Raw genomic sequence first — 14,669 nt, 5'->3', positions numbered from 1 at the left:
GGGGAAACGCTGTTTTTGGGTCAGGGGTCAGATTTAGGACTAAGGTGTGAATTGAGTTTTGGTTAGGGTTAGAAATAAGGGTTTAGGCTGTAGAAATGAATGGAAGTCAATGGAAAGTTCCCACAAAAATAGCCACGCAAACGTGTGTGTGTTTTATTTTTTGTTTTGGCTGTTCACATGCAAACATCATGACTGGAGATCAGCAAAGCCTAAAGAGGTTATTGATTTAGGAAGAAATCAGAACCAGCTGACTGAGGACAGGAAACACAATTTAGGCTTTTTCGCTTGTAATGTTTGCTGACCTGAGTTTGGGAACGGAGGTAAAAATCTATCAGGCACAAATCTAACTTCACTTGCTTGGTTAAAAATTATAATACATGCCTCCTTTGGACATGACATGTGGGTGTACGGTGAATTTAAAATGTATGATTATAAATAATACACTTGACACCAGTTTAAAAGTACAAGTTATGTAGTTACATTAAGTTTATTTGATTTATTGTATAAATTTTTTTTATTTGTTTCTAGAAGCTCTGAACTATAGCCACCAATTTGTGTGGTTTCAATTGAAAAAATGTTATTAATTAAACAGTGAAAATATCCAACTATATTAAAATCTGAACGTCTCTCAATTGCCTCCTTAGAGAAAACTCCCTGAAACCGGATGGCTTTTGTCAACATTTAGTGGTTATAGCCAGTTTTCTCTAGAAATATTTTCTTTCTTGATTTTGAACATTTGGCACTTCAGTTCAACATTTTAGGGCCGAGCAGCAAAGCGCCATGAAGGCCTATTGAAATAGCACTGTTTCTTCTTCTTCCTATTATGCTTCCATCAAATGAATTAACTTTTTGGGGGCTTTATCATATTCAAAAACTCACCAATGTTGGCGGACGTGTCAAGTCTGCGTGAAAATTACGTATTTTAAGGTCGAAGCATAAATCGCAACAGAAACAGCCCAACAGCGCCACCTGGCAACTTTCAAAATACCGTCCGCATGGACCTTACTTCATTGTAGAGACATTAAGTTTGGTACACTTGTAGAGCTCCCCAAGATACACAGAAAATTCAATTAATGTCATAGAGCAACTCAAACAAGAAGTTGGCCATTTTGGATTGAAATTCCAATTTTGACCCATTTTGGCCGTTTACAGCCTTTGTATTTGATCTAACTCCTACAAGATTTAAATTGATTGGCTTCAAACTTGGTCAGTTTGTTCATAAGGCATGGCCGATTAAAAGTTATCAAAATGGTGAGTTTTCATGCCTGCTGAAGAGGCGATACCTGGGGCCAAAGTTCACTTACTCACCGTGAAACACATCCATCCATTTTCTTGCACCCTGGTCCCTTAGTGGGGTCGGGAGGGTTGCTGGTGCCCATCTCCAGCCAACGTTTCGGGTGAGAGGCAGGGTCACCCTGGACAGGTCGCCAGTCTGTCGCAGGGCAACACAGAGACAAACAGGACAAACAACCATGCACACACACACTCACACCTAAGGGCAATGTAGACAGACCAATTAACCTGACAATCATGCTTTTAGACTGTGGGAGGAAACCAGAGTACCCGGAGAAAACCCACGCATGCACAGGGAGAACATGCAAACGCCATTCAGAAAGACCGGGGCCGGGAATCAAACCCAGAACCTTCTTGCTACAAGGCAACAGCTCTACCAACTGCGCCACTGTGCAGCCCCACCGTGAAACACAAAACTGTTATATCTCCTACAGAAAAACTCACCGAGGCACCAAACTTTCAGTGATTGATCATTATTGGGTTTCCTATAATGGTCAAATGATGACATCACGTAAGCCACGCCCCCTGAGAATAGGAAGTGTCATGTTTTACTGGGAACGGTCTCTATCTGATCCCTTTGCCCTAATCAACATGAATCTGTGTCCAGAGACAGAAGACGTGGGTGTGACTGGGTTTCCAACACAGACGGATTTTGATGGAGCAGGTGGGTGTGGCCAAGAGACCTGTAACGCCGTTGCCATACATTTGGCTCTAAATTCCTCAGTTTTGAGTCCCCTCCTCCTTTTTCCTCCCCGCTTCCAACAGGAAGTCACCTGTTTTTCTGCTTAATGTCTTACTTTGACTCATATAGGTTTCAACCCGGGCCAAGTGACACAAAATGACATGATGAACTCTGTCAACGCTGGCTGCTGACTGAACCATGTGGCTGTGGCCGAATGGTGAATTAAAATCGCTTGCCGTACAGATACAGTTGTCTCTAAATCATGCATGCATCATCAGATTTGCACCAAAATTTTTAGGATTCACTTTGGTGAACTTCTAAAGAACCCAATAGCATTCAATTGTAATTGGACTTCACTGTGCCCCCTAAGTTATTCCATCAGCTATATCTTCTTACTACATCAGCCACTGCAGCATTTGTACACACACAACCTCACCTGTGTAACTTCACCTGGATCTCAAAATGACAAAATGATTATTAATGTTGTTTAATACAAAAGGTGGAGCATATAATGATCACTTTTCACCTCTTATACATTCTTTTGTTACTCTCTGAATATTTCACTTCCTCAGTGTTACATGGCATTTCTGTTTTTTGGTCTCTTCATAGATGGAATGTCATACCACACGTTCTTTTTAGCTGTCATGTTTTTCTGCAGGAAGACTTTGGATAAGATAATGCTACTTTCCATTATAATCATGGTTTTTGGTATATTTTTGACCCTCATACAGAAGATGATTAGCAGGTGTGTGTAATTGCTCAGCAGGTCCACCCTCTAGTGAGCAGCAACTCTCTGGCTCCCTCTGGTGGATAACTGTAGAACCTGAAGAAATCCACACAGAATCCAAACCCCAGTGTCCAACAATTATCTTCCATGGATGATAAAATTGCTCCCTTCTTTCAGTGTTTCACAAAATGTATTGTAGACACCAAACGCTGAACTTTACTGAGCACCAAATATGTCCTCTCATTCATCCTGCAGACTTGAAAACTTCTTTATTGTCTTGGACTTTCAAATGAAGTCGCTAAAGGAGCTACAACTTTCATCAATATTTTTAATTATTTGACATGAAACCTAATTATAGTCCTGGCACATGACATAACAGATGACACTTTACATTCAGACAGGTTCTGCTAAAGGTTTATTCTTGAAGGTTAGTTTTTCCTCTATGCTGTTACTACTGTACATACACGCTCAGTATTATAAAGTGTTGCAAACTCAAAAACACAATTTGGGCATGTAATCACTGATGATTCTGCTTCATTAAAGAGGTGGGTTCATTTAAAATCAACTACTGGATCCAACATACTGTTTCCTTGCATAGAAAAATGTCTTAATTACACTTACATGTACTTCACTGTTTATTTCATAACATAAATTCCAATTCATAAACTTCATTCATTTGAAATGAAAAACATCACCATATTTGGGTTTTACCAAGCAATATTTATGAAAGCCCGGATTTCAATTGATAAGCAAGAGAGGGGGGGGGGGGGGGAGAGTCAGGTGAATACTTTTTGGAGGCGCTTTCTCAGGACCAGGTGAGTGGAACAGGAGACGACACAGAAAGATTTGTTGCTTTTGCTGTGGTTTCTAGGGGAATCCTCAAGCGGCGGCGGTGGTGGTTTTCATTCATGCTCCTCGTCTCTTTATAGGAACAACAGCTGAAGAGTGAGCGGCAGCAGCCCAGTGACTCTGCAACAAAAATCCCCTTTGAAACGCAAGCCGAGTGTGACTCTGTCTCACAGAGAGTGGGGGAAATTGCTAATCATGTGGATCCAAAAAAGAAAAACTTTTTCTTTGGAAATAACTATATCACAGTGCCTCCCACACACCCACTAAAACCTTGCTCTAGTTTTAAGCTTTTTGTTTTCGCGCAGCTCTCCTGGACAGAGTTTGTGTTTCATTAAACCAGAAGCCTTTTCCACAGAAGCCTCAATGTTAGAAGAACAAATCTCTCTTATGTCTTGTCATAAGACATAAGAGAGTCACACCCTTTGTGGAGATAGCATATCTAAAACACTTCCTGTTTTCTATTCTTACACTGCAAAGACATAAAACCAACATCAGTAATATTTTAACTTATAATATGAGGCAAATATCTTGTCCCACTGGCAGACTACTTCACATACAGCTAGTACGTTTTCATCAGGAGTAACTTTCTTAAAGCAAGCTCCTATTGCTTGCTGAAAGGTTACTCAGAAACTAGACCAAAAACACTTTACCATAAACACTTTGTAAGATTTTGTTTCTAGAGTCCAGGAACCAGCTCTGTTTTAACCTCTCAGAAAAAAGAAACAGAAATTGATTTTACGGAAAAGTTCATTCACTTTCAGCCAATCAGAGGAATGCGGACGATCAACATCAGTTTCTCCTTCTGATAAAATCCTTGAGAGGCCGGTCTTTGCTTTACTCCGTTTCCATGTGATGCAACAGGAATGCAGACAGTTTTGTTTCTAAGGTGCATCAGTGATGAGGGTTAACATTTACTTGAAGGCATCTGGACCTGCCCGAGCTGTCGCCACGCTCGCTGGACCTCGCACCTGTCTCTACATGATCGGGATTAATTAGGGGGTCACAAAGAAACGAGCTGCGAGGCCTCTACAGAAAAACCACACCGGCGCAAGTAAGGGATGAAAAAATTCTGTCGCTACAGTGATTTCTTCTAATATAGAAATTATTTTAAAGGCCTCTAATCAGGCCTGTACTGAAGTCCGTCTTAGAAATAAAATAAGAGAAAATATTTAGTTTTTCATCACTTGAGTTTCACTGTAAATAATTCAATTCAAAGTTTGAGCGGTTCTATCAGACAAGCTCGGTTATTCTTAGTCTGTCCTTTTTTCCTGTACTGGAACTTGTTTGGTGAGTTTTGAGAAATGTCCTGCTGGATCAAGAACGTTCATCTAAGATGACCTGATTACTGGAGACGCAGAGAATATTGGCCTTAAAAACCCAATAAGAAAAGGGGCACGTCTTAGTGAGGCCGCATGCTGGGAGCCTTCACACGTTCAATGGATGCTCCTTTCAATCAACATGAAGGGATCAAAATAAAGTTATTTATGTTTTTTATTACTGAGTGCAGCTGATAGCTTCAGTATTTTTTGGTTAAGAGTAGGAAGAAAAAAGCTTTGCATGTTTGATAAAAAAAACCACAGGAAGTCATATTTGCAATTTGCATTCGGGGAGAAAGAAATTAAGAAAAATAGTCCAAAATTGAGCTTTTTTTTTTTTTGTGCCTCCACACAAAACTGTGTGGAAGAAAACTACCGCTGCACATCACTCTGATCCCACCATCCCTTCAGTGAAACACGGTGGTGACAGCTGGTCTATCACATTAAAACATTTCCAGGAAATGTATTACAGTAGCTGATGGTAATGTGATAGAATGTGGAAACATTCGAGGATTTTTGAATACTTTTCTGCAAAAACTGCAATCAGCAGTAGCAGATGTAGAAAGTTCATTAAGTTCACCTGCAATCTGTTTAGTCCACTTAAATGCCTTTACTTATAATTTCTCTAGAATTGAACCCACATCTACCCTAAACCTAAAACTGTGAAAAGTTCATGTTTGTACTTTAATTTCCTCACTAATATCCCATAAGAGCAGGCAGTATTTTTTTAATCTGTTTTTGGTTGCTAAATATCTTGTAATCTTCTGGTTAAAGATTAAACTTGCGTACTTGAGAGCCTTTTAGAGAACTCGGGGTTGAAAATGAAGAAACATGTATTTCAAAATGTAATTTTCTGACAGCAAAGTTTTACTTTCAGAACTGCTCTCTTCAGCTCCCTGTAGTATTGAATCCCCCCCAGAACTGTGAGTTAATGTAGCATGTTGTCAAGTTAAAACAGCAAATGGTACACTTGTGAGTGCATTTACTACCTCCACCCAACTGGCACACACATCACAGAGAATCAAGCGCACCCATCCCTTTCACTCAGGCCCATCTGAAGTCTATAAGATAACTTGGCACACCTGCGCTCACAATGATCTCTGCAGACAAAGAGCCTCAGCTTCAAGCTTACACAAAGACACCACTGGTAGGACCTGGACATTATGCACAGTTTGTATCATTTCATCTGCATTCAGAAGACCAACTTAGCCTTGGTGATTCAATGGGTTTTATGTGTTTGGAATGGTTTATTTGTTCATTCACTGTTAACTTAAAAGTAGATTAACATTACCTGGAAAACTAGTTAATTAGTTTTTGTTTGTAGGTTTTCAACCTGCTCTGTGACTACTCTGACTACTTATGCAAAGTCATGGTGGTCTTGCACTGTCAACTGAAATAATCTAAAGACAAAAAGAAAAGATAAATAAAAGATGTCACTGAGATGAGTTGTTCCTGCATTTCTTTGAGGGAAGCAAGCTTTTTCAAGTTTGGGCAGAAGCTGAGGTGGTTTAAAGAGGGCAAAAAACTTGACGCATGTAAATCTTTCAGCTCACACGTACCACTGCTATCAGCATGGCCTCTGTCAAAAACAGAGAAAAATGCTTTAAGAACCTACTTCCTGTTTTGTTAGCAACTTTAGATGGAGTGTGACACTTATCGGCTAAAAGAGGATTTTAGTTCTTCTTGCAGGGCCATAGTTGCACACCAAATAAATTTGCTAAAATTTGAAAATTTTCAGAATTTCACAATCCAACCACAATGCTTTTCGTGTTAAAATTTTTAAATAAAATCAGAGAAGTTTGATTTGCCTTTAATCTGATACCCTAAAATAAAATTACCCAGAGAAGAAGCCATCAGTCAAAAGGAGAAGTAATACTTAAACACTCCACACATTTAGTCGCTTTGGAAGACTTGCAATAAAATAGATAAATTAAACTCATAAGACGTCTTAACTGAAGTTTTTTTTTTTTTTATAAAGCAGTTTGGGGGACACAACAAACATGCAAAAGGTCAAAAGAAACCAGATGTAACTGTTGTTGCTCCATATTTAATGTTACACATTGGAGAAGTAACACTCCATTCCCACACTGAAACACGGTGGTGGCAGTATCATGTTAGGTCAGGTCAAGTGGGTAGATGGATGAAGTTCTGCAGAACTTGATGACACGCTGAGGAGATGAGTAAGCCTTTGATTCAGCCATTATGCAGCAGGACCACACCTAAAGTTACAAGACGCCAACCACAACCAAAATAGACACATTGCAGAGGTGTTGAGTGAGGGAGGACTGAACCCAAACACAAGGCTCTCTTTTCAAATTTGTATATCGTTTTATGAAATGTATAAATTTTCTTTCATTTTGCATAATATCTCAATGAAACATGTTTAAGTTTGTGGCTGTAACATGGCAGATATGGAAGTGTTTAGATGGGGTATGGAAGGTTTTCTTAGCCTCTGTAGGAAGCACAGCTGTGCTTAATGTGTTACGGTTAAATGAGTGGATCTAAAGTCCTTCCTGTTGTTTCTTGTAGACATGAGAGACCGACTGGGACACCTGCAGGAGGCCCAGACTGATCCTGAAGGTTTCAGCGCCGTGGACCTGAACGGCCGCTCAGAACACGAAGACTCCAACCCAGATCTGGATGGGATCCTGCAGCAGGCCCAGCGGATCCGTCTGGAGATCCAGCAGATCCAGAACGACATTGGCGAGCTAAAGGAAGTGAACTTCCAGACGTTAAACAAGACTTCATTTCCCGATGTCACGAAGCGAGACTCCAACACAATCGGGATGGATATCAAACGCAGAGGAGAAGCCGTGTTGCAGCAGCTGCACGGGATGAACGACCTCCGGGGTCACCTGGAGGACCAGCGGGGCTCCTCTGACCCCGCGGCCCGCGTCGCTCGGACCCAGTACCGCTACCTGAGCGCCGCGCTGCGAGAGGTCATGTTCAGCTACAACGAGGCCGAGATGAGCCACAGCGAGGCCTGCAAGCGCCACATTCAGCGGCAGATGGAGGTGGTGGGGAGGGAGGTCAGCGAGACGGAGCTGGAGGAGATGATGGAGGGAGAGGAGCCGCGCGTGTTCAGCATCCAGGTGGGGGGCCAGACCGCCCGCTCGGCCCTGGTGAGCATCGAGAGCAGACACCGGGAGCTGCAGGAGCTGGAGAGGAGGATTGAGGGGATCCAGGAGCTCTTCTTGGACGTGGCCATGCTGGTGGAGGAGCAGGGGGCCGGGCTGGAGAGCATTGAGAGGAACGTCCAGACCGCCGAGGTGACCGTCCAGGAGGCCACGTTCCAGCTGGACAGAGCCCTCGCTTCGGACAAAAACAACCCCTTCAAGAAGATGTTTTGTGGCTGTTTTCCGTGTTACAAAAAAATGCCTTGATTTGTGATGAGGAAATAACAGATCTGGTTATGACGGTGCTTATTTTACACACACGGAAAAGATGAGCAGCAAATCCAAAAACCTACATGACAAGAAGAACAAACTGCTGTGTCAGACACCAATACGTTACTGAAAACCTATTTCCACAATGCATGCATAAATGATAAGAGACGTTTTACCAACTTCAAAATTCATGGTTTTAAAACTTTTTGGACAGTCTGGATGCTACTGTCTAGGCTTTGTAAGCTTCTCAAATTTAAAGTGAATAAAATTTTGTGCTACTATATTCATCTATTTAAACAAATACATGAAGCAAGAGAAGCAGTTGTCATTCAGGAACCAGATGGTTGTCGAGTCAAAGAAATGAAGTTTTGCTATAAAACTTGCATATAAATCTCTGAAAAGAAAAAAGCTAAGTCTTGTGAAGGTGCTGATTGAAGCTGATGATATTCAAATCAACTCAATTAAATAATAAAAAATACTTGGTTTATCCCAGATGAAAATAAAATGTAACTTGTATCTTTAAATAGTAGTGTCCACAGTTACATTTGCAAACCTGCCTCATTTAGCACAGCTCTGTAGGAATGGGACAAAAAAAGGTAAATCTAATGTACTGAAGGAATGCAAGCCTTTGAATGTAAAGAAATTTTTATTACTGAAAGACAAATAAGTGCTTTGTTTCTAGTAGGAAGTAGGAAATGTTTCTACTTATGTGGAATTCTTTGTACTAATTGAGCTAACATTAATTTTGTGCTGCTTTAAATTTCCATGCCTTTGACACTAATATTTTTATGTAAAGATATGAAGTAAGTTGCAATGAAAAATACTCTGACCACCTAACTAGGTCAATTAAAAAAAAGATTTTAAAAAATCTGCTTTAATTTCTCTTTCTGCTTAACCCTGTTTAGCATTACATTTAAATATCTTATTGATCAGCCTACAAATACATAAAATGATGCATGAAATTCTAATGAATGTAAAACAAATGTGTTAATTTTATTTCAAATGTGTATTTAATCTTATGAGTATTATGCCACATTCGTGTTAACCTTGCCTCTGATCCCTGTTTGGGCCGGTTGACTCTTACGAAATATGAGCAAAAAATAAAAAACTGAGTGACTTCCTGATTATTTATTGGGGTCATGTAAGCACATTTCCTTCTAGCAACTGATTAGAGATTGTCTCTTTTTAGTCCTCAATTTGCAGAAAACGTCTCCAGTTGATGCCTCGTTGGTGTGAAAAACATGATCCAGTGTCAGAGACGGCTCCTTTCTGGTACAAACAACGGAAACTACAGTGGTGAAAGGTCAAAGTGACAAGAAGAGACTGATTTGTATCTTTCATATCGTAAACATGTTATGGTATTTGCCAGTCCGTGCCTCCTTTCCACACAATTTTAATGCCAGTTTGTCCCTTTATCCATTTTTTAAACAAACCATTTAGCACTCATGCACATATTCTAAGTGTGTGTCTATTGTAGTTAAGTATTTTCATTAATTACAGGGATGGAAAAAAACTATAAAAGTTTAAAATCATACAAATCATTTAAGCTTCATTTTTTTGAACATGTATTATTTATCCTAGTTGCACTGGTGTAGCCTGTGTATTATTGGGTTGTCTCCAGCTTCCTCCCAAAGTCCAACTACACGACTCCCAGGTTAACAGGTTGCTAAACGACCTAACTGTATCCCTGTGTTGCCCTGTGATTGGCTGGTTACCTGTCCAGGTTATTTCTCCCTCCGCCTCTCATCCAATGTCTGCTGGAGATTTGCACAGGGCCTGACAAGACAAGCGGGTATCGAAAATTGGTGGATGGATTAAAAAAAAATTAAACAAAATCAAACTTTTTAACGTTTGTTTAATATATTTCTGTAAATAACCATAGCATGTCACAGTGTGTGGGGCTGCACCTTCTAAATGACTGCTGGATCTTCTTCCTGCACCCAGCGGCGGTGATGAGGAGTTTCAGATGAAGCGCTTAAGGCGTGATCTTCCGCGTTGGCTCACGGCGCTGCAGTGTTGTCAGATGCCCTCACTCCGTTCACTGCACACTGCATGTTGAAATATTCACATTTGGAACCGAGTCAAAAAGAGGAAATGAGTCTTTCATCGCTCGCTCCTTGTGCTTCTGTGAGTTTAATTTCGTAGTACCGCTGGAGGGTAACGCTTCAAGGTATGTGCAATCTTTTAAACTATATTTTCTGTAATGTAGTGCTGTTGTTTACTATCTGTACGTTCACTGAGTGGTGGGGTGAGTCAGGTTGTCTGTCAGTTTTTCTCCATCAGTCTGACCAAAAAAAAAAAAAAGTAACTTTTTGACTGTAAAATACAAGTTTTAATCGCTCATTTATCTGTAAATGTTAATAGCGGCTTCTCTGTACAAGCCTAACTGAGTCTGAGACGAGCGGCTAAGTATATCTGCGCATCATCACATCCGAGGAAGTAGCTCACGGGTTTCCTTCCTAGAAACCTGAATAAGAACATCTGAAGTTTTTTTTATTGGAGTTTTCTAAAAATAGAGTTTGTTCAGAATAGCCTCAAAGTTTTACAGAAGTCTTTGAAAAATCTAGGTCAGTTTATCTTAAAATTTCTTGGTTATAGTTGAAACTGGGCGTATTAATGCTAGATATATATGTTGACAAATCACAAGGTTCTGTTTAAAACAATGAAATGATGCAGGATATGAAAACTAATGCAGCTGTAGCAATGGTCTCCAAAGTTGAGGTCAACTGGTGATCCTGGCACCTTTATTACAGCTTACGAAGTAAATATAATAACTAGTACACTAAACCAATATCTAAGCTTCTGATACCTACTTTTTGTGGGTCACAGGGTGACAAGTTAAGGAATATTTGATTTTTAAAGAAAATCGATTTATGGGTTCTACTCATATTAAAATATTTACCCATGATTTAATTATGCAAATAACCACCAAAGGCAAGAAGTTAAAGTCAAGACATATCTCGAAAAACTTTTGATGAAATTAATTTAAAGTACAGTCCATAAAAACATACCAACATCACCCTTCTCTTGTGTGCTCAATAAATGTTGGACGTTGAGTTACATTCCAATGAAGTAGTTAATGTTCCTAAAAATATATATAGAATTTATTGAAACGTGCTGCATATTTATGCACTTAAAGTCTAAATACCTTCAATATCCCACATTTAACAGACTAGCATCCAGATTCCTTCTACACAAGTGGGACTTTAGCACTAGCGCTATCGCTAAGATACCTATGGTGGGGTACAATCCAAATTCTTTCCCCACCACTGAAACTTTCTGGCCCACAATTCTTAATGACAGATCTCAACTTTTGCTGTTGTCATATTCATTCATAACAAAACCATATCATATCAACATTGAACATGTCAGCATTTCTGTTCACTGCTGTAGGCAAACAGTAATAGCTAGCTTATGATTAGCTCAGTCAAGATCCTCAGTTAATCCTTAATAAAAAATGTTTTTACTTAAAAAAGGTGTTGTTAGAATGTTACTTTTATTGGTTGGTAATTAGTTGAAATGTAAATAGATTTAATATCTAATAGTTGACATCCTCCAAAATGTGTTTTTAGATTGTAAACTTTTTAGGGTGCAATGTAACTTTGAACTGCTTTGTGTCTGAAGGCTGTGTACAAATTATCTTGATTGATTGATTGATTGATTGATTGATTGGTTGATTGATTGATTGATTGATTGATTGATTGATTGATTGATTGATTGATTGATTGATTGATTGATTGATTGATTGATTGATTGATTGATCGATTGAGTTGGTCTATTTTTATCTTCAGCTGGTTTTCCTGCATTTCCAATACACTTTTGGTTGACTGCAACTTAGTCTCACCAGAAGTGAATTTCTTTCTCAAGTCAAACGATTCTATTTAATTTACCAGAATCTTCTTGAGGTTTTCAAGTAATCTTCCCGACTACCTCACAACAAGTTCTCTTTTCTCGTTGCTCTTAAACACAAATTTATCTTCACTTTTCCTTCCTGTTTTCAGCTATTTCATAATTATGTTATGAAACAAAAGTGCAGATGGCTGAAACTGTTGCTAAGGCTATCGGTACCTTATACCTATTTACTCTATCTGCCCAAAAATGAAAGCCAGACCTTTCTACCGTTTTGAGAGTGAAACTCTGCCGCCTCCAGCTGTTGAAATGGTGACTGCATGCCACTTTACTGACCTATTTTTAACAATTGTGGCCCAGTTTGTGTTTAGGAAGGCTTTGATGCAGATCAGATAATTCACAAGAGAAGAAGAAAAAACATAACAACTGCTTCTGTTGTCCCTTTTCTGGTAGACATTCAATCAACAGATCTCTGGTATTACAGTAGCTTCGGTTTACAATGTAAAATGTTATTTCCCTAAAGAGGTTGACTAAGCTTCTTGCTCCCTCCTGCAGGCAAAATGAAAGACCGACTGTGCGAGCTGCAGACCTTCCCCTCCGCCCCCGCAGAGGAGGAGAGTGGCCCCAATGAGGATGAGGAGCTGCTGGAGCAGCACGCCGTCATCTTCCAAGGCGAGGACGTGATGGACAGCATCTACAAAGACGCCCAGATGATGAGGAAGGAGATGCTGCTCCTCAAGTTGGACGTGAAGCGCATGGGGAAGCAGAACACTCGCTTCCTCACGTCAGTGAGGAGGTTTAGCAGCATCAAGCGGGACGCCAATGCACTCGGTAGGGACATCAAGGCACGGGGGGAGGCCATCTACGCCCGGCTGGAGAAGATGGGGAAGCTGAGCAAGGAGCTGGAGGACGAGCATGGCCCCACGTCGGCCGTGGCTCGCATGGTGCGCTCGCAGTACGTGTCCCTGACCAGCGCCTTCCATGAAGCCATATCCGAGTTCAACGAGGCCGAAATGATCCAGAGGGAGAACTGCAAAAACCGCATCCAGAGGCAAGCGGAGATCATGGGCAAGGAGGTGAGCAGGGAGCAGATAGACGAGATGATCGAGACGGGGAAGTGCAACATCTTCGTGGATAATCTCCTCCAGGAGGGCAGGACTACTAGGTCGGCTCTGAACGAGATAGAGAACAGGCACAAGGAGCTGCTGGAGCTGGAGAGCCGCATCAAGGACATTCACGAACTCTTCTTTCAGCTGGCGGTGCTGGTGGGGGAGCAGGGTTCCATGCTGGACAACATAGAGGCCAATGTTGGCGCGACTCAGGACTACGTCGCCAAGGCTACGGTTCAGATCAAGAAGGCTGTGAAGTACAAGAAAAACAATCCGTGCAAGAAGCTTTTCTGCTGCTGCTTCCCTTGCTGTAAATGAGACTTGTTTCCGTATCTACAGAGCTGGCCCCAGGCATAAGCAAAATCAGCAAAATCTTCAAATTTGTGTCTAGTTTTAAGTGAGTTTTAAGATTACGGGGCCCTAAATCAGCTGCTGCCCCAGGATCCTGAAGAATCTTGGCCCGGTCATGTGTCTATGTCTATTTAATTTAAAGTGTTGCACTGCAGCCGCGGTGTCCAACATCAGTACTTTGACATCACAGTTCTTTTTGTTTTTTTTACAGTGTTAAGAAGAAGGAAGAGTCACTTCAAACCACACACTCATGCAAAACTTAGACAGTGTAATTTGGATGTTACATTTCCTGATTGTTACTTTGATTATATTTTAAGCAGCTCCCTCTGACCTGCTGTAAAGACATAAATCTAAGGTACAATATCTTTTAACTTTGTGTTTAGACTCTCATCTTTGTCATTTTTGCAGTGTAAAATATTTAAATGTGATTTTTTTTTTTTTTAAGTGACATTAAATGCCTTCGAGTGGTTTTGACGGCGCAAGCATGAAACTGGAAATAAAAGCGGTTCTGGTTCCTGCTGCAGCTGCTGTTGTTGTTCAGCAGGTCTTTAGAAATACATTAAGACCTCTAATTAAGGGAAGATATGTTTACATACTTTACGAAACTATAGCCTGGCCAACCTAATTCACCTACAGGCCTTTTGTTGTCTTTCTCGACTGAGAGCTCTGCAGTTTCAGATGAAACGGTATTATCTTAAGTCAACAGTACACAACAGAAGCCAGTCACGTAATACGTCAGCTTTTCTCGTGACCTGAATCGATGCATGTGTTTGCCAAGGCTGAGGAACAACAATAGAATGGAGAGTGGATCAGAAGGCTCTCGGTTCGTGCAGTGGGCCTTCTGGCCGTGCAAGGTGAAAATGTGCGACACGCCATCTCCCACAGGAGGTGCCAGTTGTCAGCTGGTAACGTGAAGGTGAGTCAGATGGCCGTGGTTGTCGTGGGCGTTTTCAAACTGCAACGTCGCCGCTCAATGTTGAAATGAGTCTGCAATGATTGCACTTCCTCCATCAGCAGCATCGCTGTGGTTTACATGGGTGAGGTAGGGGGGGGCTGACAGGCAGCGTGACCAGCTCTGTTAGAGGCGTTTGCACCAAGACTTTACAA

General features: G+C 40.9%; 2 protein-coding genes across 2 annotated transcripts; both read left to right on the top strand.

The window, feature by feature from the left end:
- The first annotated feature begins 5,862 nt into the window (after positions 1–5,862).
- LOC103461070 (syntaxin-11-like) lies at positions 5,863–8,534 on the top strand. The gene is made up of 2 exons (XM_008403392.2): positions 5,863–6,014; positions 7,397–8,534. Exon 2 carries the CDS (start codon positions 7,399–7,401, stop codon positions 8,248–8,250), a length of 852 nt encoding a protein of 283 aa, XP_008401614.1. The 5' UTR covers positions 5,863–6,014; positions 7,397–7,398; the 3' UTR covers positions 8,251–8,534.
- A 1,324-nt stretch (positions 8,535–9,858) lies between these two features.
- stx11a (syntaxin 11a) lies at positions 9,859–14,081 on the top strand. The gene is made up of 2 exons (XM_081603045.1): positions 9,859–10,423; positions 12,658–14,081. Exon 2 carries the CDS (start codon positions 12,663–12,665, stop codon positions 13,527–13,529), a length of 867 nt encoding a protein of 288 aa, XP_081459171.1. The 5' UTR covers positions 9,859–10,423; positions 12,658–12,662; the 3' UTR covers positions 13,530–14,081.
- The last annotated feature ends 588 nt before the right edge of the window (positions 14,082–14,669 follow it).

Source organism: Poecilia reticulata, chromosome 22 (genome assembly GCF_904066995.2).
Source record: "Poecilia reticulata chromosome 22, P_reticulata-male-v2, whole genome shotgun sequence".
In the NCBI taxonomy this organism is placed as follows: domain Eukaryota; kingdom Metazoa; phylum Chordata; class Actinopteri; order Cyprinodontiformes; family Poeciliidae; genus Poecilia; species Poecilia reticulata.
The sequence above is the reverse complement of the archived record's forward strand: the minus strand, read 5'-3'. Positions and strand labels throughout refer to the sequence as shown.